Consider the following 27,878-nt stretch of genomic DNA (forward strand, 5'->3'; position numbering starts at 1 on the left):
AGCTTTTGAAGTCAAAGATCTTTATTTTCAGTTTCTTTTTAGACAATGCACTCATAAGAATCACAGATGAAAGCTCACATACAAATCACACTTTTCCCTCAATAAAAAATTACAAATTCAATGATGATTAAAACAAACAAAAAAAGCAGTTTTTAGTAACCCAGATACCTGGGACAATGCTGCTGGGGTTTTTCTGGTATAATAGAGAATTTCCTAAATAAATCCGAATGATGCCGCCTATCTTGGGTATGATTTCCTATCCTGAGAAAAAGGCCCTCAATATCTGTAACATACTTATTTCAAAAAATTGGCAGTGATTGGCTTGGAAGGCAAGCTAGGTAGCTGGAATTGCAGTTAGAACTTGAGTCAAGGACACAGCGACACACTCCCGGGAGGGCTCAGCTCCGTGAGTCACTCATGTCTTCCACAGCCAGACCTCATTGCGACGCCCGTAGGGCTTCATGGGAGGGTCGTACCCAGTGCAGAAGTAGATGTCATTCCGGCAGGCGGCTGTACCCTCCAGGGCGGTGCGCAGCTGGGCGGCATGACTTACGTAGTCAGCTTCCTTGGCATAACCACCAAACTGCCTGTGGATAGAGACAAGGGGCTGGTTAAAAAAAGACATGACCTTTGAGAGAGGGGGAAATCGTTTTAAAAAAAGCAATCACACACTATTCTTATTATGACAAGCATGCCACAGTGGTGAGACTGTGGATTCACCACTTCCTTGATGGACGGATTTGACCAGTTATACCTGACCTTTCTGAACCTCAGTTTCCTCATCTGTGAAAACAGGATATAATTTCTTTTTCCACTAAGGTTGTTCTGAGCCTGAAACGCAATAGTGGATGTGAAAGCTCTAATGCAGGCATTGAAACACAGTAGTCAGTAAATGTGAGCTTCCTGAAATTTCCCAGACATGATACCACCAGTAGCTGTCAAGTCAATGCTGACACATGCTGATCCCATGTGTGTTGGAGCAGAACTGTGCTCCATAGGGTTTTCAAAGGCTGATTTTTCAGAACTAGATTGCCAGGTCTTTCTTCCGAGGTGCCTCTGGGTAGACTCAAACAGTAGGCTCTGCTAACCTGACTGCCTCCATGGCTGTGCCCTCACCCTTTCCTCTAGCTCCCGTCTTCCACCCAGCTGCTCCTCTTCTCTGCCTTTGCCGCTGACTGGGGAAGGAGGAAGGATAAAGGGTGTTAGGGTGGGGGTGCAGGGATGGCACCTCTGTAGTCTGAGAGTGAAGGTGTGATGGCTAAGGCTCCCCCCCTCCGCCCACAGCAGAGCGGCTCTAACTGAGCACATCACAGCAAGGACAGAGCTACCACAGGCAGAGGCCCAAGGCAGTCTTGGGAGAGGCCCCTATGCAAGCTTTAAGCATGCCCTAAATCAAGAAACCCCTTCTAATAAACCCCTTCTCCTGCTTGAATCATAAAAGCCTCCTTTTCCTAATAAGTAAAGAGACTTTTCCTAAATCAGGCTTTTTTCTTGATGGCAGAAGGTGGGGACAGAGAAGCAACAAAGGCTTCCTTTGCAAGATCATTATTCGTTCCCTCACGTCATCTGCCTACGCTCTAAAACTCATCCTGTGGCCTACCCTAAATATACCACTCTAAATCTGGGCTGCACTAAAATCTTTATTAGAGTCAGACACATCCCCATTTCTAATGAACTTTATGACTCAAAAGTACACATTTGCACCAGGCCAAGAACAGGCCAGACGCATTTTTTTGGTGGGGTTCTCTGAATCGTGCCTTGCTCTTTACAAGCGGTTAGTCATGCTCAGCAAGCATCCAGCACATTGATTACGAGTTACTGACGTGAAAACACCCAGGATTTCATATTTCAGGGACATGGCAATTCTAATGTCTAGACAACAGCGACAGAACATGGACAGAGCTAAGATCAATTTGGAGTGGAGGAGGCTCAGTTCTTCAAGTATATGGAAGAAAGGCTATAAGGCAGGAGAAGAAGAAAGTTCAGCCCTAGCTTTATTGTGGATCAAACGAGAAGAAACCGGATTAGGAGACAAAGGATAAATATGAAGGAAGGGTTTTTCTGGCCATAAAAGCCTGCAAGACACTGGAGTTATCGATGAAGAATGTCTTTGGATTGAAAACCACCTGTATGAAGCAAATCAGATGTTGGATGAGGAAGCAGGTGCTGTGTGCTCTCTGCAGCCCCTTCTAATGCTGTGATGTTGAATTGTGTTCCCTGAAAATCTACTGGTTTAGGAAAGGTCCAAAAGAGTGGTCCTCGAGTGTATTCAGTCATCAGTAGGAGGCTAAACAGCTAGTGGGTGTGCTCGAATCCCAGCTCTGCCCAGCTCTGCCACTTTCTAGCTCATAAAAAAAAAAAAAAAAAAAAAAGCTCATGGTCTGGGACAAATTCCTTTAAGCTTCAGGTCCTTTGTTTGTTAAATAGGGATAACGACAGTTTCAATTTCTCAAGGCTGTTGTAAAGATTAAAGGAGAAAAGGCCATGTGAGGTGCTTAGCCCAGAGTCTATCACATAGTAAGCCTGCAACAAACAGTAGCTATTACTGTTACTCTGCAATTCCCTCAGAACAGCCTTTTGATTCTCTGGCTCCCAAGGGGAAGAACAAGATGGCAATCTGAAGGAACACCAGCCAACTAAGAAAACCAAACCAGCTGCCATCGAGTGGGCTCTGGCTCATGTGACCCCACGAGTGTCAGGGTACTACTGTGCTCCACAGGGTTTCCAATGGCTGATTTTCAGAAGTTGATGACCAAGTCTTTCTTCCAAGGTGCCTCTAAGTGGACCTGAACCTCCGACCTTTCAGTTAGCAGCCAAGCACGTTAACCATTTGCACCACTCTCACCTTTTCAATGAGGCTGCCTCTCAGAACCCTATTTAATACTGTAACCTGAACAAGCAGTCCATTTCTCACCCCCACTGCCAACCTTCTGCCTTTATTCTATTTTTTTTTCTTTTTTTAAGCAGTACTTATCACCTTCTAATATACTACATAATTTACTTATTATGTTAATTGTTTATGGTCTGTGCCTCCTGGCAGAATATACAAAAACCCAGTGCCGTCCAGTCGACTCCTAGTTACCCTGGTAGAATATAGGCTCCATAAAGGCAGGGATCTTTGTCACTTTTGTCCACTGATGTATCCTGAGCACCTAACACAGAGCTTGATACATATTAGACTCCTTGAATAAACGCACAATTCTGGGATAAACAATAAAAATTACTGTCTTCAGGCTGATGGACCCAAATATGATAGTACTTACAACCTATCAGTGAGTTAAGTTTTAAGTCTATTCACCCCCATATTCATTCATTCATATAGTATCTAAACACAAACTAAGGGGACAGTGGTGGGAATTAAAACAGGAAAAGTGGATTGACTGGAGCCAGACTAGGAAGGGCCTTAAGGCTACGCTGAGTTCAAACTTGATTCTAGATGCAAAGGTGGACCTACAAAACAGTTTTAAAAAATAAGGGGCTGATCAGATTAGATTATGTTTTAGAAAGATCCCTCCAGTGGCAGTGGGGGGCTGGGAGGAACAGGGGGATACAGAATCACTGGAAGCTCGGAACAGCCAAGTGTGAGATGACAATGGCCCGTACAAAGGCAGATTTGAGAAGTGAGTGGTTGTGGAAGGGAGTAAGAGAGAGAAGAGTTGAGGGCTCTCCAGGGCTTCCAGTTAAGCCTCTGAGTGGAAGCTGATACCTCTAACCTGAATAAGGAATACAAATTGAAAAGTCACTTCAGAAAGGAGGGATGGGAAAGGTTAATGATTTGGTTTGGGGTATACTGATGTTACGGTGCCTCTGTGAAATACATTCACGTAGCCGTGATTAATTGGGTACCTAAATGGGTGTCTGGCACTGTGGAAATCTCCTTAGACTTGGGAAAGAACTGGAGTCAGAGATATTGATTTGGAAAAGAGATGAGTCCAGTGGCAGAAATTTTGGGAGTCACCAGAAATTTGTTATTGTTGTTAACTGCGGTCAAGTTGGCTCTGACTCATGGCGAGCTGACGTATAACAGAACAAAAATGGCCCCAGTTCCACGCCATCTTAAGGATCGTTGCTATGTTTGGGTTCACTGTTGCGGCTATTGTGTAGTGCCTTCCAACCTAGGGGGCTCATCTGCCAGCACTCTATCAGATAATATTCTGTTCTGATCCATAGGCTTTTTTTTTTTACTTTTTGTTTTGTTATTGTTACAAATACTCACAGCAAAACCTATACCAATTGAATTTTTACAAGTACAATTCAGTGACACTAATCACATTCTTCAAGTTGGGCAACCATTCCCACCCTCCTTTTTGGGATTATTCCTCCACCATTAACATGAACTCACTGCCCCTTACATTTCTTCTCTAATCTTTTGAGTTGCTGTTGTCAATTTGATCCCATATAGATAGCTCTTTCAAAGAGCACGCCGCTCAAGGCAGACATTCTTTACTAATTAAGCTAAACTATTGTTTAAAGAAAACGTAAGGGGATATTTTTGGTTTAAGGTTTCGGGATTATCTCAGGGTAATAGTTTCAGGAATTTATCCAGCCTCTGTGGCTCCAGAAAGTATGGATTCCATGAACGATCCATAGGGTTTTCACTGTCTGGTTTTTACAGGCAGATTGCCAGGCCTTTCTTCCTAGTCTGCCTTGGTCTGGAAGCCCTGCTGAAACCTGTCCAACGTGGATGACCCTACTGGCATTTGAAACACCGGTGGCATAGCTTCCAGTATCATGGGAACACTTAAGCCACCACAGTACGACAAAATGAGGTACTGGCTATAAGCATGGGAAAGGGTGAGACAAGGCATAGATATTGAGCAGACAGAGGGTCAGTAGGTTGCTCTTGGGAATACTGATACCCAAGTGGTGGGTGGAAGAGGAGGACTTGGTAAAGGATGCTGAGAAGGAGTTATCAGAGATGTAGAAGGAGACCCAGCAGAGAGTGATATGGACAGTATAATCATGTGGAGACTGCTAAATTCACAGTTGGAAAACAAAGCCAACTCTTTATTCCGAGGATGGCTGAGATGCTTGTAATGAGCACACAGATTTCCCTGCCACTTCATTATGGAAGCATTCTACTAGAAAACAAGCAAACAGGGTGGGCTATGGAAGCAGATACACGTGTCCTCTTTACTGCCAATCTAACTGACTAACCCTGTCCTAAATCAAAAAACCCCACGCACAGGCCAGAAAACCAAATTCCACCAGGCACACAGCCCTTGTGTACCAAGGAAGCCTGGCTCTGCCTGAGTCAGCCTGTGGTCATGGAAAAGTCACCTGCTTCCTCCCTCTTTCAGCTTCCAATCTATACACCAAGGATAAAAACATGGTGTTCACAACTTCAAATTCACGAACATGTTTGAGTATGAGCTAAGTAATGGTTATCAAGTGCTTTGAGCTCCTAAGAGGAAATAAACATGAAGTATATAAACCATTTTTGTAAAGCCTGTTAACAAGTCTATAAACCTACATCTTCAAAGAAGCCTCCCTCCAGGGCACTGTATTTTATCTCACCCAGTATCACAGACTAATATTCAAACAGAGCATTTGGTTGCCATGGGAACTGAGGAATGACACAGGCGTCCTGGTTTCAGAAACACAAGGAGCTGACTAACAAGAGGTTGGAAGAGTCAGAAAGGGCTAGAGGATGATGCAGGCTTTTGATCCCAGGATACAAAAAATCATAACCTGTTATCTTTCAGGGAGTATCTGGTGCAAGCATGTTGTGAGGAAGAATGAGATAATGGAATGACTGAGCCTGACCATCTGAGTTTGTGTACAACTTTAACAAGTCAACACAAACTTGTGGAGAGTCTGTCAAGCACGTAGCACTGTGCTAGCCAAAAGAAGTATAAGACTAGGAGCTGGCAACCTCACATAAGCAGGAAAAGAGGCTTAACATTCTTATTGAGTTGAACATCACTAAGCACAAAGCACCACACTAGGTAACACAAGAACTACAAAGATGATAAGGATGTCTTTCTACCCTTGAGATGTCTAAGTGTAGTGATCAGGACAGAATCATATATAAAAGTTATACAAAGCAGAAGAAACACTAGCATGGAGGCACAGAGCACAAACAGAATGCTTTGTGGGTAAGGAAGAAGGGAGGGTTGAGTCTGACTTGGAATGAAGGAAAGGTGTTATGGAGGATGTGACATTAAGCTATTACTTATTGAGCACACCTTTTCTCGGTGCTGGGAGTAGAGCAGGAAACAATATGACAAAAACCCTCACGGAGCCTCCAATGGGCAGAGACTGAGGAGGAGGCTGAGAGAAGCTGGATGAGTGTGAGCAAGGGTAGGGAAGCGAATGTTGGCCCACAGCGGGGCGATGAGATGCTCTGAGGTCGGTGGACAGTTAGAGTGGGGCTATGTTGTGGAGGGCAGTAAGTGCCACAATGAGGTATTCTTTTTAGGCTTTACAGCCTGGTGAACATTTGGGGACCCAAAGTTTACTCCCCACCCTCCTCAAGGGAATGGAGTGTTTCATTACTAGCTTGGGCTTTGATCTAAAACCTAATGTGTGCCTTGTTTTGTTGATTTCTGCTGAGAACCTGAGATTGAAATGAGCCCAGGAGGCTGAGCTCTAACTTAAGCCAACTTTATAGAACAAGAGGGAAGACGACGATGTGGAATGTGACCACTGGACTAAGTGTGAAGGTAATTCTATTGTCTCTTGTGAATAATAAACATATTCTGATAGTGTTTTGCAAGGGGAAGGAACTGTTATTTTATTCACATCATTCTAGTCATCTAAAAACCACTGGTAATTAATATTCCTTGGTGTACATCCTTTCACAAGGTCATACAAAAGGAAGACTAGATTAAGGATGCAAGGCTTTCATTTGAGAATTCATTTTGTCATCTAATGCACTCACTGTGTATTTGAAACAGTATTTTCTCTTCTACCATCTCATTGGCTCTGCCTTCAACACAATCAGATAAACACAAAAGTCCTACAGACTGCTTATAGACGCACACTTGACTGTGCAGTGACACCCAGCGGCCAGATAAGGAATGGTCCTATGCTAAGGTAGGACCGTATGTTGTTGATTGAAAACAACATTTACTGAGCCAGGCTAGACAGTGTGCTAGGTACCTTCATCTGTTTAGATTTCAGGGAATTAAAATGAAACTGCCACGGACCTGGCTTTAATAGTATTGCTGTATCACTTATTCTAGATACCCTTTCCTGCCATAAAGAACCAGCGTTCCTTAGAGAAATGGCTAATTCCTGCTCTAGGACAAGACATCAAGATGTGCTTGAAACATCTTGTCATACCTGAAAGCAAGGAAGGCACTAAAGACTACCAGAGCTGTATCAAAAGGACTAAGAAACCAACCTGAAGAGGTTCCCACTGGCCAAAGATAGGACAACTTGAGCTTCAATAAGAATAATAACTGCCAAAGACTAAAGTACATCAAATACGTTTAAATTCATATTTTTATAATGATACCCAAAAATCAGAAATGAAGACTATCTTTGGTGGATGGTAGTGAACAGAATCATTATTCTGAAAACTGGTAAATCAAGAGAAAGTATCAAGCAGTTAAGGAGCCCTGGTAGGGCAGTGGTTAAAGCACTCTGCTGCCAACCATGAGGTCAGCAGTTCAAACCCACCAGCTGCTCCGTGGGAGAAAGAGGTGGCAGTCTGCTTCCATAAAGACTTAAAGCCTTGGAAACCCGACGGGGTCACTATGTGTCTGAATCGACTCAACAGCAGTGGGTTTATCAAGTAGTTATTTTGGCTTTTCTATAGGCCTTTGTCTCAGGGAAGCCAAATAGTAGATGAAGGGAAGTTTCTCTTTATTGACGTATTCCAGCTGATAAATGAAGACGGAAAGTTAGAGACTGTCACCATTTTACAACCCCGAATGAAACAAGGCATTTAGGCAATGATCATGACAGGTACAAACATCACAAAAACAGGTGACCAGACAGTAGAAGGCTCCTGATGGAACTACACACCACCACTGGTCAGGCTTCTAGTTCTAACTACGAAATGCATAGGCGATACAGGGGGCAGAGGAATATGTTAAATTGCCATGGCATGCAATCAGCTAAGTCCCAACTGGGGGAAACAACAGGACAAACAAGCTACAGATGGCAAGGAAAAGGGGTGGAGGTAAGCAACGCTATGGATTAAAAAAGCCCTAAAAGACGTATCGTCCAATTGCAACGGATGAACCTTATTTGGAGCCAGAATCAAACCAACCATAAAAATAAATTACGAGATAATGGGGGAAATGTGAACATTGGGTATTTTAGAATATTACTGAATTATTATTCATATTTTAGGAGTAATCCTGTTGCCGTTGAGTCGATTCTGACTCACAGAGACCCTTTAGGACAGAGTAGAACTGCCCCATAGAGTTTCCAAGGAGCACCTGGTGGATTCAAACTGCCGACCTTTTGGTTAGCAACTGTAGCACTTAACCACTACGCCACCGGGGTTTCCGTGAGGAGTAATAAATATGTTTATATTTTTTAAACATCATCAGTAACCACACTGAAATATTTACAAATGAAATAATATAATGTCTGAGATTTGCCTATAAATAACCCAGGGTTGGGGCTGGATGGAAGCAGTCAGGGTACAGATGACACAAAATCGGCCTTGAGTTGATCACTGTTGAAGGTTAGTGATGGGTAAATACTGATTCATCATCTTATTGTCTCTACCTTTTTTATAAGTTTGAAAATTCTCACAAGTTATACACACACACAAAGTTACAAACAAAAGAAAAAGAAAAAAATTGTACCAATTTATTAGCCTGGATCTAGTAAGATAAATAAGGAGTCCTGGTGGCACAATGATTAAGTGCTTGGCTGCTAACGGAAAGGTTGGCAGTTTGAACCCACCAGCTGCTCCATGGGACAAAAGACCTGCTCCTATAAAGATTTCAGCCTAGGAAACTTTATGGGGCAGCTCTACTCTGTCCTAGAGGGTTGCTAAGAGTTGGAATTGTCTTGAGGGCGCACAATAACAACAGTAAAATAAATGATTAGAAATTAGACCCATCTGGTTTAAGCTGTATGTGGACTGATTAAATCAGCCAACCTAACTCCTTATGAAATAACAACCGGCAAGGGAAAAAAATAACTGATGAAACCTACTAGAGGTCATAAATATTGGTAATTTATAAATAGTATCTGTCATGGATTGAATTGTGTCCCCCAAAAATATGTGTCGACTTGGTCAGGCCATGATTCCCAGTACTGTGTGGTTGTCCTCCATTTTGTGATTGTAATTTTATGTTGAGAGGATTAGGGTGGGATTGTAACACTACCTTACGCAGGTCACCTCCCTGATCCAAGGTAAAGGGAGTTTCCCTGGGGTGTGGCCTGCACCACCTTTTATCTCTCAAGAGATGAAAGGGAAGCAAGCAGAGTTGGGGACCTCATACCACCAAGAAAGCAGCACCAAGAGAAGAGTGCATCCTTTGGACCCGAGGTCCTTGCGCCTGAGAAGCTCTTCGACCAGGGGAAGATTGAGGATGAGGACCTTCCTCCAGAGCCGGCAAAGAGAGAAAGCCTTCCCCTGGAGCTGACCCCCTGAATTTGGACTTGTAACCTACTAGATGTGAGAGAATAAATTTCTCTTTGTTAAAGCCATCCACGTGGGATATTTCTGTTATAGCAGCACTAGATGACTAAGACAGTATCTTAGTAAATTTTTACTCTAACAATAACCCTGCGAGGTATGGTTTATTATCAGTACTTAACAGATGGGAAACTCCATTGTAGAGAGGCTAAGTTCCCCAGCATCATCTAACTAGTCAGCACTAGTGCTGGGATTCCAACTATAAAATACTTGTTCCGTGTATTACACCAGGTTGCTCCCACGACATAGGAAAGGGATTGGAAAAGACAATCAGGTGCCTAGGGAGCAAATTTTTTTTTTTTTTAATTTTTATTGTGCTTTAAGTGAAAGTTTACAAATCGAGCCAGTCTCTCATACAAAAATCTATATACACCTTGCTATATACTTCTAACTGCTCTCCCCCTAATGAGATAACACACTAGGGAGCAAAATTTAAGGAGGCGCTCACTCTCAGGTGCTAGCCTGAGTGTACTGTGAAGTGAGAGCTTTCTTAAATTTTGCACCCTAGTCCCTTGCTCCACCTTAGTCCTCGCCCTGGGAAAAGACATTCTATAAGTATAGTTTGCTTTCTCAGTAGCCTCTGCAGTGAAGGCTGAAGAGTCTGCATGAGGGCTGGAGAAAGCAGCACAGGATTGGAGGCCCTGGTGCCAGCTGCCCAGTGCATTCCACTCACTGTCCTCTGGGGACCCCTGCAGTCACCTGGCTACACATCAATCTGGTTGTATCAGGCTCCCAGAGCAGCCAAGCTCACGTTTTCAGGATTGGTTTTAGCTCCAGGGAAAGGTATCTCACCCTCCGGTGCAGAGCTGGAGCGGGGCAGACAGATGATTAACTTCAGAGGCCCATGAGTGGACCAGGACTTTGTCCAGTGCAAGATTATTTGTATATTTACTCTTCGTGAAGGTTGCTCTAGATTAGAACCAAAACTGCAATACATGGTTCAAGCCTAGCCTGTTGCTGTCAAGTCTATTCCAACTCATAGCGACCCTGTACAACTGAGTAGAACTGCCCCACAGAGTTTCCAAGGAGCTCCTGGTGGATTCAAGCTGCCGACCTTTTGGTTAGCAGCCATAGCACCTAACCACTATGCCACCAGGGTTTCTTATAGTGCCTATCAAATAGTAGGGTTCTAACAAACAGAGAAACCAAACCTGTTGCTGTCGAGTCAATTCCCACTCATAGTGACCCCATAGGATATACAGCAGAACTGACCCATAGAGTTTCCAAGGAGCGGCTGGTAGATTAGAACTACTGACCTTTTGGTTAGCAACCAAACGCTTAACCACTGCGCCACCAGGGCTCCAAACAAACAGAGAGTCACTGATTATTTAGAAGAGACTTGGTTTTTGAGTGGAGGTGGGTGGTTTTGAGTCAAAGGATAAAAGCATGCAACATATGTACCTGCTATTCTCCACAGTCAAGGGACACTACCCCACATGAGGCCCTGGAAACACTAGAATGACAGCAGGATGGATGTGTGCTCTGCTCAAGGGACTCCAGGCCATGAACAGCCAGGGGTGGTAGCCCAGCTCTGACAAACCCTCCCTGCTCCTCTGGTATTCAAGAGGAATGTAGGACAGAAATCAGGTCTCCCCAGCCTTTTGTGCTTCCCATGTGTCCATGACCCTAAATTAGATATTCTCTGCTATGGCTGCTATCGGTGCTCATCTTAACGTAGGTGTTCAGCTTAAGCTTAAGCCCTCTCTACCCATGGCAATTTGGCCACTGTCAACAGCATTTTTTTCAGATAGAATAGAAATATTTGTATGTTGAAGCCTGAAGAAATTGAAGTGAGAATTTGTCAGGACACAGTATTTCTTACTTAAATGAAGTCATCATCAATATAAGTTCAAGGCAAAGGCTCACAGAAGAGGATTCAATAGGTGGCTGTGGAAATTCAGCCTTACCCTTGAATACCTGGAGAATCATCTCCTTACTTTGAGTAGATGGTGATGCCTTCCCTCTCCTCGATCTTGATGCTGTCATCGCTGGGAACTGGAGGGTCGCTCTGAAACTGATTCGGAATCCGGAACCAGACTTTTAGTTTCTTCTGTAGGGAGCCATCTTCATTGGGGAACACGGCAAAGGAAATAGGGACTGTCATTCCCATCCCAATTCCTGAAAACACAGAAACACACAGAATGAGGTGGATATCAGAAACAGGACTTACTCAGGTCTGTAGATCTAATACTCATTCTTCCGCCAAGGCAGTGTTTTTTGTTCTTGAAATTAATAACAAACTTTCTAGGTATAAAATATATAATCAGACAAACACAAATACCTCTCATTTTTTTTTTTTTTTTTTTACTGTGCTTTAGGTGAAAGTTTACAGCTCAAGTCATACAAAAATTTATACACATATTGTTATGTGACGCTAGTAGCAATCCCTAAAATGTGACAGCAATCCCCTTTCCATCCCGGGTTTCCCGTGTCCATTCAGTCAGCTCCTGCCCCTTTCTCCCTTCACATCCTGCCTCTGGATAGGAGTTGCCCATTTAGTCTCGTTTATCTACTTGAACTAAGAAGGACACTTTTCATGAGTATTATTTTATATTTTATAGTCCAGTATAATCTGTCTGGAAACCCTGATGGTATACTGGTTAAGACCTATCTGCTAACCAAAAGGTCGGAAGTCCAAATTTACCAGGTGCTCCTTGGAAACTCTACAAGGCAGCTCTACTCTGTCCCACATGGTTGCTGTGAGTCAGAACTGACTCAGCGGCAATGGGTTTTTAATCTTTGTCTGAAGAGCTGGCTTTGGGAATGGTTTTAGTCTGGGGGCCATGTCTTCTGGGGTTCCTCTAGTCTCAGTCAGACCATTAAGTCTGGTCTTTTTATTAGAATTTGAGCTCTGCACCCCACTTTTTTCCTGCTCTGTCAGGGGCTCTTTGTTGTGTTCCCTGTCAGGGCAGTCATTGGTGGTAGGCGGGCACCATCTAGTTCTTCTGGTCTCAGGTTGATGGAGTCTCTGGTTTGTGTGGCCCTTTCTGTCTCTTGGGCTAATATTTTCCTTGTGTCTTTGGTGTTCTTCACTTTCCTTTGCTCCAGGTGGGTTGGGACCAACTGACACATCTTAGATGTCTGCTCGTTAGCCTTTAAAACTCCAAACGCCACTCATCAAAGTGGGATACAGTACATTTTCTTAATAAACTTTGTTATGCCCATTGACCTAGATGTCCCCTGAAACCACAGTCCCCAGACCCCTGCCCCTGCTACTCTGTCTCTCAAAGTGTTTGGTTGTGTTCAGGAATACCTCTTACTTTTATACATTGGAGGTAGTTGTATAGTACAGCTACAACAATGGACTCAAACATACCAACAATCATAAAGGTGGCACAGAACTGAGCAACATTTTGTTCTGTTATATGTAAGGTCGCTGCGAGTTGGGGCTGACTTGATGGCAAGTAACAACAACAATAACAGTAGTGTAGAGCCACAAGTTCCTTGGAAAAATTATTTGGTAATATATATCAAGACCATAAATATATCTATATCCAACTACCTCATATCTAAAAATCAATTTTAGGGCAATAATCCAAACTATGGAAAAGGCTATAGGCATAAGAATATTCACTGCTGCAGAATATATGATTATAAAAAACTGGGAGCCATAAAAATAAAGTAGGATTATGCCTAAAAATAAATTACAGTCTCATGATGCAATATGATACACTATTATTAAGCTTAGGAAGACAATTTAGCAACAGTGGAAAATAATTATGAAATAAGTACAACTGCACAAACACTATGACTACATTAAAAAGCCTAAAAAAAAAGCCCTAAAGAAATACATCTAAAAGACAACAATGACTGTATTAGAATGGAGGGACTCAGGGTGCTGTTTTGTTATTTTCAAGATTTTCTTTAATAAATTTTATCATTTTTATACATATATATTTTTTAAATGTTATGACAAAGTGTTAAGAAGGAAAAGATTTCTTCTTGACCTTTTTACTGGGCAACTTATTTTCCCCACATGCCCAGGACCCTAAATTATATATTCTCTGAGTCTCCCAGGTTCCTGCTATGGCTGCTGTAGATACTCATCTTAATGCAGGCCTGGTTCCAGAAAACGTTCCTAAGGTTAATGCCAGTTTCTAACTTTTTAAGTTACTATCTTAAGAAATATCCTAAAAATTAAAATAGTGTCTCTTTTTTTTTCATCTTCCTTTCTGACCCATTTTTGGTATATAATGATCCCAAAGGGCAATCCAAATTACAGAGCTTCTTAAGAAGAGTTAAGCTCATATTTAAATATGGTTTATAAGCAAATAGGTATACCTTACATGAACCTTCAGGCCTATCATTTTAAATTTAGGAGGCGGCCAGCATGGACTGCCAAGTCTCTAAAAATGGGCAGCCTAAGAATTCTCAGACCCCTCATGTTAACCATTTGCCAGAACACAGCCTGAAAAATGCCATTCTTGTGGCTCACTGAGCTTCAATACCCCACAGAATCTGAAGCTCTCAGGGGGCTGACTCTGGGGATTTCTAGCCTGGTGTGGAGGACTCAAATCAGATGCCGGCCTCGCCCTGTGCCTTGGGTTACTGGGGACACACCTCACCTAGCCAACCAATTCAAACACTTGTAAGCACCGTAGCCTTTAAAAACGATAGAGAATATAGCTCCATACTTGGGGCAGAAGCATGAACTCAGCAAGATTAAGCAGGGACAATGGAAAGTGAAGTGGAAGGCTGGTCTGACATCACTGTGGTCTCCCCGGAGCTTCCTCTGATGAACACCTGCACACATAGCACAGGAAGTTCATGTGCCACTGAAACAGGTAGGTGCAGGGGCCTTGTGGCCCCTCCCTGGTGCTTTCAGATAAACTGAGACCATGCAAAGCTAGCCTCTGAGACCAGAGCCACACCTTCAGGGATACTCACCCTTGTCATTGGTGCCTCCCACGTACTTCACAACTTTGGGCATTGCTTCCCGCAGAGCCTCATCCACAGGCTTATCCTTCACTTCTACTGTGGCAAACTTCCCGCCTTCACAGGCCCTTTCCTCATAGGAGACTTCTTCCTAGAGAAATAATACACAGTGCTTAAGAGATACAAAGTAGCAACCTGGGATGTCTTCAGAAGGAGGAAGAGTACGCCTTCCAGAGACGCACACTGCTAAGGAACTTCCCATAAGGAGCCTGGGTATAGTGGTGGGCCAAGAGAGACAGGCTTGAGTATGAAGGACCATGAGAAATAGAGCCTGGGATTTCTATAAAGGTAGACACAATGTTTGAAGCAGAAGAAAACGTCATATAAGTAATATGCTCAGAGAAGTAAGAGAAGATATTGTAACCACGAAACACCAGAAGGCTACAAAAAGGAAACATTCACAGAACAAAAGAATATCAAAAATAAGATAGCAGAAATGAAAAATTTAGAAATAAAGTTGGATGATAAAATTGCAGGAACTCTCTCAGAAAGCCAAATAAAAAGATAAAGAGGTGAAACAGAAAAGAAAACCAGAGGATCAGGTCAGGAGATGCAACATCTCAGTAACAGGAGATCCAGAAAAAGAGAAGAAAACATTGGAAGTGAGGAAATAAAGAAATGCAACAAGAAGAAAATCCCCCCAAACTCTAAGGCCCCAAGATTGGCCTCATTCTAATAGCAGGGCTGTGATCCGAGACAATCAGAGGTGTCTTGTTCGCACTGTGCTCCGGGCCACGATGCCCTCTCCCTACCTCTTATCTCACCAAATTGTGCTGCCCACTCCCCTAATGCTCACTTCCCGCACAGATCCCTCCTGCCTGGCAGTGATCCCCCCCCGCCCCTCACCACAAGTCTCTGCACGGAGTCTCTGTCCTTAGATCACTGTCCCTTCCCTGGTGATAACTCACTACGGACACTCGCAGCACCCCTGCCCTTCCCACTCCTCCTCCTTGACATTTGGCATCTCATGTGATAGAGTGCTGTATCCTGGACATACTGAAAGGCAGTGTTTTTCAAACTTCTTAGAAATCACAATCTACGACAGAAAATACATTTTTATATCATGACCTATCATGAAACAAAGGAGCCCTGGTGACACAGTGGTTAAGTGCTCGGCTGCTCACCAAAAGATCAGCAGTTCAAACCCACCGGCTGCTCCATGGGAGAAAGATATGGCAGTCTGCTTCCCTAAGGATTACAGCCTTGGAAATCTTACAGGGCCGTTCTATGCTTTGAGTTGGAATCCACTTGATTGCACACAACACCATCATGAACATACATATGATTGAGAAAATGTTTTACAAAATAATACCTTACCCTTATGGATGGGATGCATTCTGATACTTTCTTTCTATTCTGCTTAATTATCTTCTACTTTACTTGAATCAATTTTATTCTATTTTATTGAGAGAAGAAAAAGTTGGTCTATATTGATTTCACTATTTGGTAATGGAACATTACTACAGTTTGAAAAATCTGCTATGAAGTCTTTGTGGAAATGAACTATACCATAGAGCTAGCTGCTCAATAGATATTCATTAAGCGGCTACCTGTGCAACTGATTATGAAAAATAGACACATAATAGAGGACCTGGCTGCCCCTTAGGAAGGCTGGAAAAACAGGCCTTCCTTTGACATCCTAAACTGAAGGTTCAACCCCCAAAGGGACATAAGGAATCTTTGGAGGAGGGTAGGGCTGTGAGGCTATGAGTGATCTGTGTAGTAATCTGAACAAGTATATTTAACATTATATTTTTATATTTGTAATGCAAAAAATACCCACTGTTTTGGCCAAACAAAATTAGAGTAATAGGTTTTATTTCTAAAAAGGGACACGAGTTTTAAAAGTGTGTTAACACCTTTTCAACTTTTTCCATCCACATATATTCATATAAGAACTACACAGTCTGGTATAAGAAAGAGGCCTGAGGGCCCATTTCACTCTCCATCACATGATTAAACTCCCCCTCCCTCACACGGTATAGGGGAAATTGCAACAGACCATGAATCAGCCTTGAGCTTGGGGCATTCTGCTTACTCACTGAAGGATGTTTGTGAGGTCCTCCACTCTGTGAGTCTGACATTTTCAAAGAGCCTTTCAGTAGCACAATGTGTTATGTAAACTTGGGGTGTTTTGCTCTATTCTGGCCCCAGCTGTCCTTCTAGAGCTTGCCCTTCATTTGAGGTGCCATTGATTCTTAGCCACTTGTAATGTTTTAAATTTCGGAAATGCCACTCTGTGAATCATGGAATTTCAGACCTAAAAGGGGTTTTAAAACTCATCTAATCCAACTAATTTTACTGAAGAAGAAACTAGGAACCAGAGGGATCACACAGCTACTAAATGGCGGAAAGAGAACTGAAGTGCTCTACCTTCAGTCGAATGCTTTTTGCAAGATACTACACTGCTGGGAGGGATAAATTAGCCACTGAGTTAGTAATTTTGGACAGACATTTGTATGCATTTGTATACAAGTGTCAAACTCAGATTAGGGGCACCAGAAGTCAATTTACACAGGTACTTCTTTTACAAATGGACAATGGAGAAACCCAACAAGTCTTCCATGAGATCACCCAGAAGGCTGGCTCTTTCCTTTGGGTTTTTTTTTTTTTTCTTTTTTTGTTATTTCAACCAGCAATAACTATGCCAGGTGCTATGATACAGAGATCAAAGACCTGGTCTCGGACATCAGGAGATGCCTGGTCTAATACGGGAAAAAGCCAGGAAAACAGAAGGTTATAATCTGATGAAAGAGCCACAACGCTGCACTCAGACGTACCGATGATCATGAAGATGGTACAGGACCAGGCAACTTTTTGTTCCGTTATACATAAGGTCGCCACGAGTAGGAGCTGACGCCACGGCAACTAATAACAACACGATCTGATGACGCGTTTAGGGGTGACGAGATCCAGGGCAGTGTGGGAACACAGAGGGGGGATGCTTAGGACAGTGTGGGTGGTGGGTGGGTGTGTACGTTCATGTGTGTGAGTAGGTCAAACTGGCACCGAGGTGCTTATGGATCACGCAAATGGAGCTTTGGCCACTGTTCCACTGATTCATCGACTAAACATTTACCAAAAGCCTTTGCCAGGTGCTACAGATTTGTATATTAACGTGATATGGACAGTCCAGTTGCGTGGTGAGAAAAATTACATAAATAATTTTTATGTTGTTATGTTATTAGGTGCGGTTGACTTGATTCCAACTCATAGTGACCCAATGTGACAGAGTAGAATTGCCCCAGATGGTCTTCTTGTCTGTAATCTTTATGGGAGCAGATTGCCAGGTCTTTCTCCTGCAGAACCACAGGGTGGGCTCAAACTGCCAACGTTTTGGTTAGTAGCTGAGCACTTAACCATTGTGCCACCAAATCTCCTTATATAATCCTTATACAATGTGGTAAATGCTCTGATAGTTTAGGGAGAGGATTCCAGGTAACGAGCACCCCAGGAGTAAAAGAGGAGAGGTCAGGAACAGTACAATGTGGGCGAAGAATATATATATTTAACTGTGGCTGGAGCAAAGACTGTCAGGCAGTGCATGGGCAGTGATGAGGCCAGAAAGACGAGCAAGGGCTAGATTCCAGGACGACTTATCGGCTGTCACAGGGACCTGGATTTTGTAACCTATAGTTAAGTTGTAGTAATGTGATAGCAAGCCAGTTTCATCCATCCTAAATGAGTTCAACTGACTTTTGTGATCTAAATATAAAATTCAAACCCGTTGTTGTCAAGTCAGTTCTGACTCATAGCAACCGTACAGGCCAGAGTAAAGCTGCCCTATAGAATTTCCAAGGAACAGCTGGTGGATTCAAACTGCCGACCTTTTGGTTAGCAGTCATAGATAGCTCTTAACCACTAGGCCATGGGGCTCTGATCTAAATATAGGATTTTTCAACTATGTCTGAGTCTTGAATGGGAGGGTTCTGGGAGCAGAAAAGAACTCTGGGAAGTGGTACAGGTGATCTGTGCTTTCAGCCTGTTCCTTGTCAGAAAGTCCACAGCAAGGAGAGAGAGTCTGCCAAGAAAAAAATCCAGTTTGATCCAGATAGTCAAAGCCACCATGATAAGTCTACCATCCTTTAAGGCTTGGCTCAACTTCACCTTCTCCTCCTGAGTGATCCCTCTTTCTTATGAACTCCAAAAGTCAGATAACTCTAGAACTAGAAGGGCGGTGGCATTATCTACCTGTTCATCTACCTCCTGTTACAGATGAGTGAACTGTACATTGGGCACTTGGACACACAGGGCTGGAGTTCAGCAGAAGACTGGCATGGAGATATAAATCTACAAGTCATTAGCCTACGTGGTGACTAAAGCCATGGATGAGGCTGAGATTGCCCAGGAACACACAGAGCATTCTACGTAAATCTACTCATGGTAATTAATTCCCTGCCTAAATGCCAAGTATTATAATGACATGTGCAAAGACCTGGAGATAAAAAACCAAACAGGAAGAGTATTTCTCAAGCTGAAAGAACTGAAAAAAATATTCAAGCCTTGCGTTGCTTGGATTCTATCGGGAAAATATTAAATGACGCAGGAAGCATCAAAAGAAAATGGAATACTTGTATCAGGTGGACAATTGAGACTGTGTTTGCATCTTGGTTAGAAATTGGCAAAACGGTCATGAAAGGAGAGACCAGAAGGAGGGAGCGGGCAGACTCATCAGGGGGAGCATAAATGGGAGTATGTAGTAAGGTGTATATAAGTTTATATGTGACAGACTGACTTGATTTGTAAACTTTCACTTAAAGCACAATAAAAATTATTTTAAAAAAGGAAAGAAAATGGAAGGAATATACAGAGTCACTATACCAAAAAGAATTGGTCAATGTTCAACCATTTCAGGAGGCAGCATGTGATCAGGAACCGATGATACTTTAAAGGAAGAAGTCCAAGCTACACTGAAGGCATTGGCGAAAAACAAGGCTCCAGGAATTGACGGAATACCAATTGAGATGTTCCATCAAGCGGATACAGCACTGGAAGGGCTCACTTGCCTATGCCAAGAAATTTGGAAGACAGCTAGCTACCTGGCCATCTGACTAGGAGAGACCTATATTTATGCCTAATCCCAAGAAAGGTGATCCAACCAAATGCAGAAATTATCAAATAACATCATTAATATCACACAAAAGTAAAATTTTGCTAAAGATCATTCAAAAGCGGCTAAGGCAGCGTATTTACAGGGAACTGCCAGAAGTTGAAGGTGGTGGATTCAGAAGAGGACACGGAACCAGGGTATCATTGCTGATGTCAGATGGATCCTGGCTGAAAGCAGAGAATACCAGAAAGATGTTTACCTGTTTTATTGACTGTCAAAGGCATTCGACTGTGTGGATCATAACAAATTATGGATAACATTACGAAGAATGAGAATTCCAGAACACTTAATTGTGCTCATGAGGAACCTGTACATAGATCAAGAGGCAGCTGTTCGGACAGAACAAGGGGATACTGAGTGGTTTAAAGTCAGGAAAGGTGTGCCTCAGGGTTGTATCCTTTCACCATACCTATTCAGTCTGTATACTGGGCAAACAACCCAAGAAGCTGGGCTATATGAAGAAGAACGGGGCATCAGAATTGGGGCAAGACTCATTAACAACCTGTATTATGCAAATGGCACAACTTTGCTTGCTGAAAGTGAAGAGAACTTGAAGCACTTACCGATGAAGATCAAAGATGACAGCCTTCACTATGGATTACATCTCAATATAAAGAAAACAAAAATCCTCACAGCTGGACCAATAAGTAATTTCATGATAAATGAAGAAAAGATTGAAGTTGTCAAGGATTTCATTTTACTTGTATCCAAAATCAACACCCATGGAAGCAGCAGTCAAGAAATCAAAAGATGCACTGCACTGGAAAAATCTGCTGCAAAAGGCCTCTTTAAAGTTTTGAAAAGCAAAGATGTCTCCTTGAAGACTAAGGTGCGCCTGACCTAAGCCATGGCATTTCAGTCGCTCCACATACAAGCAGAAGACCAAAAAAGAATTGACACCTTTGAATTGTGGTGTTGCTGAAGAGTGTTGAATACACCGTGGACTGCCAAAAGAATGAACAAATCTGTCTTGGAAGAAGTACAGCCAGAATGCTCCTTAGAAGCAAGGATGGCAAGACTACATCTCCCATACTTTGGACAGGTTATCAGGGGGAATCAGTCCCTGGGGAAGGACATCATGCTTGGTAAAGTAAAGGGTTAGCGAAAAAGAGGATGACTCTCAGCAAGATGGATTGACACAGTGGCTGCAACAACGGGCTCAAGCATAGCAGCGACTGTAAGGATGGCACAGGACCAGGCAGTGGTTCCTTCTGTTGTACATACGGTCACTAGAAGTTGGAGCCGACTCAACGGCCCCTAACAACAAAAATAACAAACGCCATCATCACCAAGCTCTTAACCTACTACCCTAGATGATCCAGGTACCACCTAGCTTCTGTTTACCTTGCCAGCCACTCCGAAAACTGAGAGCACCTCTCCACCAGCCTTCTGCTATTTCCTTCAATGCCCATGGCCATTCCTAGCTCAGGGCTGCTTTTGGTATCTGCTGCTTCCTCTGCCCAGAGTATTCTTCTCCACTTTGCCTGATTAACCCCTACTTACTTATCTAACTCCTCAACAGATTACTCATGATATTTTTTACAGGCCCTTGTACTTTAACACTATAGGGTCACTATGAGTTTGAATTCACTTGACAACAATGGGTTTGTTTTTTTTTTTTTTTTTTGGTACTTTAACTTAACAGCACAAAACTTACTGTAATTACAATTAAATAATGACGTGTCTGGCACCCTCATCACCCCCTAACCCTAGGTCTTAGGGAGTTAGGGACTGTTTCTATTGTTTACCACTGTATCCCTCAGCATCTAGTACCATGTCCTGCATAAGGTAAGCACTCTCTAAGTATTTGCTGAATGGATACAGTGGGAGAGGAGTGCTGGGGAATGAAACCTGGTAGTACTCTAATGACAAAGAATACAACAGCCTTCACTAGGTCTAGAGATGTGAAACTAGTCTAACTGCATCTATCCTGGAGAAAAGCTGGGTCACTATGTCTTCGGCTGGTTCTACTGCAGGTACCATCTGTTTTCACGGCAGCTGTATCCATAACCTCTCATTTGAACCACTGGAACACTGTGAAATTTTAGGTCTGAGAGATGGATATTATGAAATGATTCTTGCTTTCCAGGGAGCTAAATTTCTGTAGAGAACAAGACACCTAAGTTAACACAGTTTGATTCTTAACATTTAATGTCCTCAGTGTATGTGCTCATTAGCTGGAACACGCTAATAGTCCCCCTCACCCCATATCCAGCTAGCACATACTCCCAATCAGTTACTAGATGAAGATTTGGGCCTATGGCCACAAATGCCAATTTTCAACATTCAGCAGGAACCCTCGTCAAGTTCAAGTCCTAGACAGATGTCTCTCAAGCACACTATGGGATTTGCAAGGTCCTCTGGTGATGCAATGGTTAAAAGCTCGGCTGCTACCCCAAAGGTCAGCAGTTCAAATCCACCTGCTGCTCCTTGGAAACGCTATGAGGCAGTTCTGCTCTGTCCTATAGAGTTACTTTGAGTCGGAATCCACTTGACAGCAATAGGTTTGGTTTTTCATTTTTTTTTTCTGTAAGGTCATTTTTTCTTGCCGCCTGATGTGGTGTATCTCTACATACTGATTTTGGAAGCCAGCCTTTTCATCAGAATGTTACCTGATTAGGTTCTGTGCCCTGGGGTAGTCGAGCCAGAGAAACGTACTACAAGTCAGAAAGAGTAAGAAAGCTTATTCACGAGATGTATACATCACGGGGTCCCGGCAGTAACATAGGCAGTCTCTATGGACTTCCAAAGAGCAACTTTACATTACAGCTTATACAGAATTTTACAAGGGTTAGAAGTGTGGCTGGAGGGTTTTTTCATTCAAGACAGTGACAAAAGACCCTTTATCAGACTAAAGAGATACATGCCAGACATCTCTTTATCAGGCTAAAGATACATATATCAGACACCTGGGCTTTAATCTCTATGTGGGAGGTTGAAAGTCACAGGTGGTTGGATAGAACAAAACAAAGTTATTTGTATCTGATCAAACAAAGAACAAAGTCATTAACATTAGGTCAAAACAAAGTCATTAACAGAGGTATGTGAAAGAGAAGGCAGGAGAAAAATGTAAAGGTTCATCATGACATTAGTTATGTCAGGCTCTTAGTCACCCATTTTGAAAAGGAGAAAGCATGCTGGGAAGTATTAGGGTCACAAGAAAATATTAACAATAATGAAAATCAACCTGAGTAATTTCTGTGTTCTGTGTTACTTTAAATACCTTACACGGATTCATTCAACCAATCCCTCTAACCACCCTAAGAAGAAGTCAGCACTTTTATCTCCATTTTCAGATGAAACTGGAGCACAAGAGATTAAGTAACATGCCCAAGTTACAGCGGGCAAGTCATGGAGCCACGATTCCGACCCAGGCAGTTGGGTCCTAACAAATGTGCCCAGGCTGGACACAGTTATTAATATCAGGCCTGCTCTGGGCAACCACTGGGCCCACCCAGTCCAACCCAGAGCAGTGCAGTAGGCACCAGATAAGGTAAGCAGGAGCCTGCACAGAATCAGTCCTGAACACCTGGTGAACCCGAGCCTCTGCTATGCAGGGCACGCTGTGTGCAACCCATTGGCCCACCCAACCCCAGTGAGAGTGGATAACGGTTTCTGACCCAGGGTCTTTCTGGAGTAACAGAGATAATTTCAGGGAGAGGTTCTCTCTCTTGAAAATAATTTTGTATACATATGTAAATAAAAGGTATACAAGTATCTTCGAATATTTACTTAGTTGTCACATAGACATCGTCATTCTCATCTCACAGTTAGAGAATTGGAGGCTTCTGAGTGGTTGCGAGGTTACATACGTAACTTCCCCTAAATTACCGTAAAACTAAGAGGAAGGGAGCTAACATTACCACAGCCAACCAAGGGTTGTTCTGTTGAACAATTTATAACTGGTTATCTCATTTAAACCTCAGAACAATCTTATAAGGTATGCATTTTTATTTTCTCATGACTAACCTCAGAGAGGTTGAATAACTTGCCTGTGGCTACACAGCTAATAAGAGTGGAGCTGAGTTGGGTTGACAGAACAATAACACTTCATTTGTAGGGTACAATGCATTACAGCCTAAAAGCATTTTCTTGTTTGAAAACAAATATTTAGCAAATCAATATTTAATAATTCAAACAACCCAAAACCAAACCAAACCCAGTGCCGTCGAGTCGATTTCGAATTAAAACAAAGCAAATATAAATAAGCAGATAGATTATATATATGAATAAAAAATATGAATAGATATTAAATATTTAATAGAAATTTAATATTTCTAACAGCTCTGAGAATAGATGGGAAAAATGTTTTTATGCTTATTCTACAGATGCGTGAGCAGAGGTTCATATGGGTTACATGATTTGTTCCAGCCTGGTAACAAGATTCCATGTGACCCCACACTCCCATCAAGTGTTGAGGGAAGATGCTTATCAGGGAGCTGCATTTACCTCTAGAGGCACCAAATCAGTAGCAGGTGAGGCTGTATCAATAAAGGCCTAACAGTAAACAAACTAGAGTATTTGGGACAGAGGCACCTTAATGCAAGAATATGGTTACACAGATAACAGAAGGGCTGAAATACCAAACAAGACAGTGAAGCAACTCAGAGGTCAGTAAGCACCCCAGGCGGGAGAAAGGAATGATTACCCACTACCTGACCTCAGGTACCCGGACTACCTGGTAGAAGCTATGGTGGCCTGTCTGGTAGGAGTTGGAGCCACAGAGAAGTGGCTCCTGGAGCTAGAGACCTGATAAAGGCAGAACAGGGGGCAACAGTTGGGTTTCTCCCTTCCTCTTGCCCTCCTCTCTCCCACCACTGCTAAGATAGGGAACAGAGGGGCCCCCAAATCTGCAATTCACATAAGTAAGTTAAAGTAACAAAGTAACAGGAAATGGGCCCAGGCACAGAAACAAAGCCATTCCCCAGAACAATGGGGCAAGGTATCAGAAAACAGCCCAGAAACTTCCTTAAAGTTGTCTCTCAGAAGTAGCCGGATGAAACCAGCCCCAGGGACATGCACCTGTGACTGCTGTGTGACCTTCCACCAGGGGCAGTAACAGGCTGCAGCTGCTGAATCGAACTCAGGGAGCGGGAGGCTGCGTAGGTGGGACACCCCATAATAAGTCCTGCTATGAATCCCAGAAGCCTCCGGGAAAGGAGCCATCTTAAAGCCATCTTAGAAAGCTGCTGCGTGCACACTGTAGTTAATATATTTCCGCCCAGTTGGGCCACCTGCTGGAAAACCCCGCCTATACCTATGAATAAACATAAATCGTTTCCTGCCCCAAAACCTTCAAAAACTCATGCAAATCCTTTGTTCTGGGAGATGGGGGTAAGCGTTGCCTAGGACCTCCTTGTCTCTGCTTGCAAGCCTCTTTTAATAAAGCTTTGCTGTGTGGGTTGGAATGAACTCGATGGCACTGGATTTGTTGTGGAAAAATTCTCTGTGCCTTACCTGTTCATTCTTGACCAGTGAGAGGCAAGAACCTTATTTAATTAATAGGTGTAGAGGCGCCAGCAACACTGCCTCCCACTGGCCAAACATAACTGGGAGCCAGCTGACCCAGGAGCCTGGGAAACACAGCCCTGAGACAGAGAAGCAGAGCAGGGGCTAAGTGAAGACAGGGCCCGAGGGCAAACAGGACTCGCATCAGCCCAGACCTAGTCTTGTACTCACAATCATCCTTAACCCCAAAAACCTTGGTGAGCCTGATTCCACCGCAGAAAGAAAAGCTCTCTGGGATCTATAGGTAACGCATGGATTCCTAAAGTGTTAGAACCAATAGGGACCCTAGAAATTATCTGGGCTGCAGGCCACAGACTGGCACGGAACATGGCACAATCTGGCTCACAGAGAGGATCCTTTGGCCTGCAGTGTTCACAAACATTTTTAGTTAGTTGTCAATAGTTGCAACTAACTAAATAGTTGCTCTACTCAAAATCACAGCCTGACCTCTAACGTTCCCTATTCCTTACCCCACTTCTCTGCTTGTTTCTCTTCACAGCATTGCTCCTCATATGACACATGACATATTTCCCTGAATCATTTGTTCATTATCCACTAAAATGTAAACTCCACGAGGGCAGGGACTGTTGTCAATTTTGTTCACTACTTTATCCCCACTGCCTAGACGAGTGCCTGGCACATAGTTGGCACACAGCAAATAGTCACTTGTTGAATGAATGAATTTTACATTGGGAGATTTCACATGAAGAACCTGGATTTCTGGATTTTCTTGAGAATGTCAGATGTGGCAACACTGGTTCCCATGACTCTGTGGTAACTACTGGCTAGAGCTGCCCTTTTTAGACGGACTCTGAACTCTCTCTCCAATTTGTCTCCACCACACCTTGTAGTCTAAAATAGCCAGCTTCACTCATTTCCACCACCTGTTTGGCTGCTGTAGGCACTGGATTTGTGACCTTTGATTGGTACGAAACTGGTCATTTTACATACAGCTGGGAAAACTGAGAAAGGTCCGATCAAGTGACAGGCCTCTGGTACACCTGCTGGAAAAATCTACACTAGATGTCTTTTGGGTGACGATCAGAGCTTGTCCTCCCGACAACACAGTCCTTTAACAAATGAGGCATTGTGCTGGGAGCCTGGGTATACAGGGACAAACAGCACAAAGTACCTGTCCACAAGAAGATTAAAATCTAGTGGTTATGTGCTGCTGAGTACATTCCAACTCATAGTGACCTCATGTGACAGAGTAAAACTGCCCCATAGAGTTCTCTTTTATGTAATCTTTATGAAAGCAGATTGCTGGATCTATCTCCCTGAATGCTGCTAGGTAGGTTCCAACTACCAAGCTTTTGGGTAGTATCCAAGTGCTTAGCTGTTAATGCCACCCAAAACTCGTTGCCATAGAGTTGATTCTGACTCATAGCAACCCTACAGGACACCTTTTGGCTAGCAGCTGAGCTCTTAATCACTGTGCCACCAGGGCTCCTTTATTTCAGGAGAGTAGCCAATTTACAGGTGTTAGCACTGATATGGGGTTCCCGAGTGATGCAAACGGTTAATGCTTGACTGCTAACCAAAAGGCTGGAGCTTTGCATTCACCCAGAGGAGCCTCAGAAGAAAGGCCTGACATCTACTTCTGGAAAACCCTATGGAGCACCGTTCTACTCTGACACACATGGGGTCACTATGAGTTAAAGTCCACTCCACCACAACTGGTTTAGCACTGATGCAAATTTGGGGGTTTACAGCAATCACTCATCCTGCATTCTAGGCACTCAACTCTGGAATTCCCTTGGCCAATAAGCAATTTTACAGCTCTGGGCCTTAGCACACCCTCTTCTCTTTCCTGTGGCTCCTACACATTCTTCCAGGCCCAACTGTGAAGGCCCCATCACCTCCCTTTAGAACTGAGTACTCTGACTCCTGTGCACCCAGGCTTTGCACATTTACCTCCACCACGGCATAGATCTCCACTAGTTCGGAGTTCCTTGAGGACAGAATGTCTCAGCAAACAGATGTTTGGAATGTTTGAATGAACAAAAGGATTCAATAGGCAGTGTCCAAGTCACCAAGTTGGGATTTTCCCCTCAAATCCGAAACCCTGGTGGCGTAGTGGTTAAGTGCTACGGCCGCTAACCAAAGGGTCGGCAGTTCGAATCCGCCAGGCGCTCCTTGGAAACTCTATGGGGCAGTTCTACCCGGGCCTATAGGGTCGCTATGAGTTGAAATCGACTCGACGGCACTAGGTTACTGGGTTCCCCTCAAATCAACGTCTCCTCTCTGTGGCCCCTCCTCCCAGCTGTGCTCTCTGACCTGCAGCACCCGACGTCTTGCCCTCCTCCTTCTCAGCCGGGGAGGGGGGGAGGGGGGAGAGGAGGGCATTAGAGGGCCTTCTCCTACTTCCCCGGGGTCCATGTCCACAGTAGACACCCTAAAGCACATTCAGGCTTTCAGGGGCACATTCCTCCCCCATTAGACTCTCAGAACCCTCTCCTGCCCCACCTAGGGTGGCGGTGGTGGCGCAGCCCTCCTTCACGCCCCCGCAGCCCTGCGGGCCTACCTTGTCCCCTTTGCTCAGGACCTGCCAAGGCCATGTCTCCGTGCTCCCAAACAGCGAGTTCTTGATCACGCCCAACATGATGTCGCCGCGGCGCTGCGGACTCACCCGCGGACGGAGAGCAGCGGGGGCGGCGGGAAGCGGGTCAGGCCGAGACAGCGCGCCCAGGCCGCATCGGCTCCGCCCAGTGGGAA

General features: G+C 43.7%; 1 protein-coding gene across 1 annotated transcript; it reads right to left on the bottom strand.

The window, feature by feature from the left end:
* Positions 1-27,878, bottom strand: HEBP1 (heme binding protein 1). The gene is made up of 4 exons (XM_049882522.1): positions 27,688-27,878; positions 14,498-14,636; positions 11,548-11,728; positions 1-587 (listed from the first exon to the last, which is right to left on the bottom strand). The coding sequence occupies exons 1-4, from the start codon at positions 27,763-27,765 to the stop codon at positions 416-418; spliced, it is 570 nt and encodes a 189-aa protein (XP_049738479.1). The 5' UTR covers positions 27,766-27,878; the 3' UTR covers positions 1-415.

Source organism: Elephas maximus, chromosome 4 (assembly GCF_024166365.1).
Source record: "Elephas maximus indicus isolate mEleMax1 chromosome 4, mEleMax1 primary haplotype, whole genome shotgun sequence".
NCBI lineage: Eukaryota > Metazoa > Chordata > Mammalia > Proboscidea > Elephantidae > Elephas > Elephas maximus.

What these genes read in the sequence shown, in the direction of transcription:
- HEBP1 (XM_049882522.1), bottom strand. Translation starts at nt 27,765, where the DNA reads ATGTTGGGCGTGATCAAGAACTCGCTGTTTGGGAGCACGGAGACATGG. An exon ending in GGGAGGCACCAATGACAAGG is followed by an intron (nt 11,729 to 14,497) that starts GTGAGTATCCCT and finishes CTGTGTTTTCAG; the next exon opens with GAATTGGGATGGGAATGACA. An exon ending in GGCATCACCATCTACTCAAA is followed by an intron (nt 588 to 11,547) that starts GTAAGGAGATGA and finishes CTCTATCCACAG; the next exon opens with GCAGTTTGGTGGTTATGCCA.